Source organism: Genypterus blacodes, unplaced genomic scaffold (genome assembly GCF_046128005.1).
Source record: "Genypterus blacodes isolate CSIRO-AG114 ecotype Tasmania unplaced genomic scaffold, CSIRO-AGI_Gbla_v1 ptg000194l_1, whole genome shotgun sequence".
Taxonomy (NCBI): Eukaryota; Metazoa; Chordata; class Actinopteri; order Ophidiiformes; family Ophidiidae; genus Genypterus; species Genypterus blacodes.
The window spans coordinates 132,501-137,500 of record NW_027466994.1 but is presented as its reverse complement, the minus strand read 5'-3'; the positions used below and the strand labels follow the sequence as shown (position 1 = coordinate 137,500).

Here is a 5,000-nt window from a genome sequence, read left to right as displayed (position 1 = left end):
CCACAGACTGGTAGAACATCCTCAGCATGGTGTAACAGACATTAAAGGACCGGAGCCTCTTCAGGAAGTAGAGTCGACTCTGTCCCTTCTTCTGCCTCAGCTTTCTTAGACCAGTCCAGTTTGTTGTCCAGGTGGACACCCAGGTATTTGTAAACCTGCACAGAGTCCACAGTCACCCCGTTGATGGACACAGGTGTGGGGGGTGACTTCCTGTGGAGGTCCACCACCAGATCCTCAGTCTTGTCAGTGATGAGCTGCAGGTGATTCAGCTCACACCACTCGATGAAGGAGTCCACCACACCCCTGTACTCCTCATCCTTCCCCTCGCTGATGCAGCCAACTATTGCAGAGTCATCTGAGAACCTCTGCAGGTGGCAGGGTGAACAGGAATGGTGATAGGACCGTACCCAGCGCTACCACCAGTCTGTAGTCATTGGGGGTGCTGGGACATGACCTCTTTGGGACTGAAACCAGGCAGTATGTACTATCTACTCCACTGTAGACTGGTCTACCTCACTGCAGACTGGTCTACTCAACTGCAGACTGGTCTACTCCACTGTAGACTGGTCTACTCCACTGTAGACTGGTCTACTCCACTGTAGACTGGTCTACTCCACTGAATCTAGTCTCCCTGTTCTGTCCATTGTGGACACTTTTATTTTTTCTTGGCACTATAGTGACCTTAGATCCAAGTCCAGTTTTCCTTTATGTCTCTCCGTGTCCTTCAGATTCCTTCGGCTGCGATGGACAGAGTCAGCCTGCTCTGGCGGCTTAGGCGTCGCGCTCGCCGCGGCGCCCTCTGCATGGCGTTCTTCTGCTGCTCCATGGCTCTGCTGTATGCTCTCTGTGCCGAGAACAGCGTCCCTGTCACGGACGCCATCTTCGGCGTCCGAGCCAGAACCCGCGCTCAGCCTCGTGCTCACTCAGTCATCAAGGTGTGTAACCGCGTTCTCTTCAGCCGCCCCACTGCTGGTCTGATTCAGAAACACGTCACCTAGCTTAGCCCTCTTTTTGACTCCTTCAGGTGCTGAGGGGTGGAGCCAAACCCATGTACATGGACCCTCAGAAGCTTCCAGGTGTCGTCCCAGGCGATCCACACCGTCCAATCCCTGTCCTGTCCTCTCCAAACCACACCCAGGATGGTGGGGCCTCCCCGTCTAAGCGCAGGGACAAAGACCGCGGCCACTCTGGCTTCCTCACTCGACTGCTGCCGCGCCCCTTCAAGCGTGCATTGGAGACCCTGTTTGGAGGACGACAGAGGGGGGAGTTGAGTGGCAAAGGAGGGGACGCCGAATTCTTTGGACCCAGCGGCATTCTGGGAGAGGTGTGGGATGATGAGATGTCCAGCAGCATGCTGGGAGGCAGAATGAAGAAAGTGGTGCAGAACTATCAGGTGATGACACATTCAAGCAGATAATTCATCAATCTGATCATTCATATACTATAATGCCAACATAACACAAATTCCTGGTGAGATCGATGTCTCCAAACCCCCAACAGAGGAACTTTTCCTGTTGTCTCCTTGTACTTGTAGTATTTGTATTGTAGGATTCTTCCAGTGCTTTAACTCGGAATGTCTTTTTTTGTACTACGTGTTGTTCTTCCGCTCAGGCAATGAATAAATACGGCGTGGAGCTGTCGGGCCCTGGCGGCGTGCCAAGCAGGCCCAAGCTGAGCGGCCCCGAACTTCTCTGTCAGCTCAAGGACAAGGTACAGGTCACCACTTTGACCCCTGACCTCCCGCCTTTCTCTTCGCTACCCTGGGCCTCTCAGCTGCCACCTAACCTGCTGACCTCTGACCTCGGGCCGTACAGGAGCTGCGCCGTGGTGTCGTCAGCCGGGTCGCTCCGAAATTCTGGACTGGGCAAAGAAATTGGTGAGAATGTTGTTGTGAGTGATGAAGTGAGTCAGTCTGGCTCCTTCATCACGCTGAACTACAGTGACTGCTGGGGGGTTGAGTGATAAGTTGTGAGCCCCAGGTTCTCCAGTCTGTATCGATAGATTTACTTTATTGATCCCAAACTGGGAAATTGTTCAGCATTACAGTTAAACACACTGTAATAAATGAAGACACAACACACACAGTAGTAAATAAATAAAAACACTGTCATAATAAATAGAATAGAATAAAGTAGTAAAAATGCAAAATACTGACTAAAGGACAGAAAGAGTGGATGTGACCTAAACAAAGACTATGGGGCAGAGTGTTCTCTACCAGACAGGATGAGATGGTGCCTCACCTGGTGAGCTCAGCATGAAACATGACACACCTGCTGCTGTAATGTGGCTCGGGCTCACAACTTATCAGTCAACAAAGGGTCATAGTAAAGGAGCGTAGATCATATTTCTCTTGTTTGTGTTGTAGAAAAATCATTGACAAGCTTTGATTATTGATTCTTGTTGCCATGGTGATTGCTTTGGTTGTCTTGTTTTCCGTCCGAACCACAGACGCTCATGATGCCGTGATGCGGTTCAACGCCGCGCCCACAGTCGCCTACGAGAAGGACGTCGGCTCCAAAACAACCATCCGCCTCATTAACTCCCAGGTGGCCACGCCCACTAGACAGAACAAACCCCAAAATCACAAAAACACCACTGATATTTTTATTGTTCCACTTATAACAAAGGACGCAGGGATGATGATGTCAAAATCATGATCAATGTATTAATCTATTGATTGTTGTTTATTGTGGTATTGTCTTGTCAGGTGATGGCGTCTGATGATCACCGTTTCCTGTCCAGCTCTCTGTACAGCTCAGGAGTTCTGGTGGCCTGGGACCCCTCCCCTTTCTCTGCTGACCTCTCACAGGTAATCCTGACCTCCTGACCTCTATTCAAGTCTTTCTTTACATTCACTGGATATATTCATGTTTTCCGAATCTAGATCTGGGTCTCCAGCCCATCCAGCAGGTTTCTAATCCCACAGAGCCATCAAGTCAGCTGAGTTACCTGGTGACACAGTGGCTCCTTCCAAAATCATTCACAGGAAGTCCTTCTTGCTGAGGTCACAAAGCGATAATCGGATGATTTCACTCAAGTTTAAGATTTAAGATACTTTATTAATCGTCATTTTGCATGCAATTCACAGCAAATCGCATGCAATTGAAATTGATCTTGCACCCCCTCATAAACTCATGCATTACAGAGGGGGGGCAGGGCAGCCATTATACGGTGCTCATGGCGCAGTTGGGGGTTCGGTGCCTTGCTCATGTGCACCTCGGCAGTGCCCTGGAGGCAAACTGGCAACTCACCAGCTACCAGTCCACTTACTTGGTCCATACGGGACTCGAACTGACGACCCTCCGGTTCCCAAGCTGAATCCCTATGGACTGAGCTACTGCTCATCTCCTTCATGTTCATCTCCTTCACGTCTGAACTCTGTGTGTTTGTGTCTCTGTAATTCGTCTCCTGGTGTAGATGTTCTTCTTCTTCTCTTCAGCTCTGTAGGTCTCTAATGGACCCTTATGGATCCATGTTGTTGTTTCTTCTACAGCACTAAGATACAAGTCCTGCCCTCCACAATAACACTGATCCTACAGTGTTATGCTATAATCATGCTAACGTCTTTTTGGCTGCTATGAATCACAAACATCTACATGATGGTGCAAACTTCATCAGGGTTATGGCAACCTGCTCACATTTACATCTGTGAGCCAGTGGCATCCCTCTCTTCTTCTATCCCTCCAAACAAAGACTTGAGTGGCTTCTGCAGATTCCCCTCCCCTTCTTCCATGTTTGGTAGATTAAGGTAGATTTAAGCTGGTGACATCTCAGGGGGCCTCCACAGCAGCACCAGTGTCCTGACCCACCACGCAACTGTGTCACCTGCTTGGCTCTGCCATCGCTCTTATCGCTTTATCCAGATCCAGCGGGATGCCACCTTCCTCTTCAGCTCCTCAGCAGTGGAGACGTGGACCTCCTGTCATGTCATCCTGCTCTCAGCCTGAATGAGCATCTCCTTCACACTCTGCACCCTGTACCACTTCACTGGTTCCTCTTGGACAGTTGGTATCATATCCTCTTCAATCTAAAAGCAAAACTGATCCTGGACACACCCACTTGCCCAGTTGGTGAGTTCAACCAAGTCCTCCAATGTCCCTCCCCCTTCAGGTACTGGTGTTGCTGTGATGGTGAGGTCATGATGAGGCCCTGATGGACGCTTGCCAGTACCGCAGACGTAACTCCTCTGCCGACTTGACAAGAAGGTTCATCGCTGTGTACATCAGGATTCTGGGGTCACTGTGGACATCATGAAGGTGCTTCTCCACCTCCTCCTTTGTTTCTGTCAACTCCCATGATCTTTTGTTGCTCAGATGTTTGGACAGATATTTGACTAGGTTCTAGGTGAAGTCTACCCTTTCCTTCATCGGTCAGAGCCCTTAATGGGCTCCCTCAGGTTGTCTCACATCTTGGGTTTCTTCCTTCCTTCACCCTTTGTTGCTTCACCAAAAGCCTTCTTCAGCCTCCTCAGATTGCCTGTTTCCTTCAGGCGTCCGTTTCACCATAGGCTGGGTGATTGACGTCTCATGGGGGGCTGGACAGCAGCACCAGTGACCTGGCTCCCCACTGTCCCTCCTCTCTTCCCAGGGTCCTGTAAGCTCAATAAGAACCTCCTGCTTGGTGCTTTACAGAGAAACAACTTAGGTGATCGAGTGAAGACACAGATGAAAATGATGACATTCTGTAAAAACTGATGGTTTGTGGCTTCAAACTGTGTTCATCAGGAAGTGCTGTGTGTTAAACCTGCAGTGGTACAACAGGACCGATTTCCCCATCTTCGTCCAGTACCAGAGGTACCGCAGGCTCCACCCTCTGCAGCCTTTCTACATCCTGCATCCTCGCTTTGAGTGGCAGCTCTGGCAGCGAATCCAAGACAACATGGCCGAACCCATCCAGAGGAACCCGCCGTCCTCTGGCATGCTGGGTAAGATGAGATCAGATCAGATCAGCTTCCCTTCATGCACCGTATTCCGAATTGTTTTTTTATCTGATGTAATTTC

The 5,000-nt window shown here is 49.9% G+C and overlaps 1 protein-coding gene across 1 annotated transcript in view; it reads left to right on the top strand.

Annotated features, from left to right (window-relative positions):
- The window catches only part of st6gal1 (ST6 beta-galactosamide alpha-2,6-sialyltranferase 1), a 9,555-nt gene that overhangs the window by 3,170 nt on the left and 1,385 nt on the right, over positions 1 to 5,000 (top strand). Inside the window, exons 3-8 of the mRNA XM_076169194.1 lie at positions 729 to 935; positions 1,025 to 1,393; positions 1,612 to 1,876; positions 2,449 to 2,546; positions 2,708 to 2,809; positions 4,750 to 4,924. Of these exons, the coding sequence (XP_076025309.1) occupies positions 729 to 935; positions 1,025 to 1,393; positions 1,612 to 1,876; positions 2,449 to 2,546; positions 2,708 to 2,809; positions 4,750 to 4,924 (1,216 nt within the window). The remainder of the gene's footprint in view (positions 1 to 728; positions 936 to 1,024; positions 1,394 to 1,611; positions 1,877 to 2,448; positions 2,547 to 2,707; positions 2,810 to 4,749; positions 4,925 to 5,000) is intronic.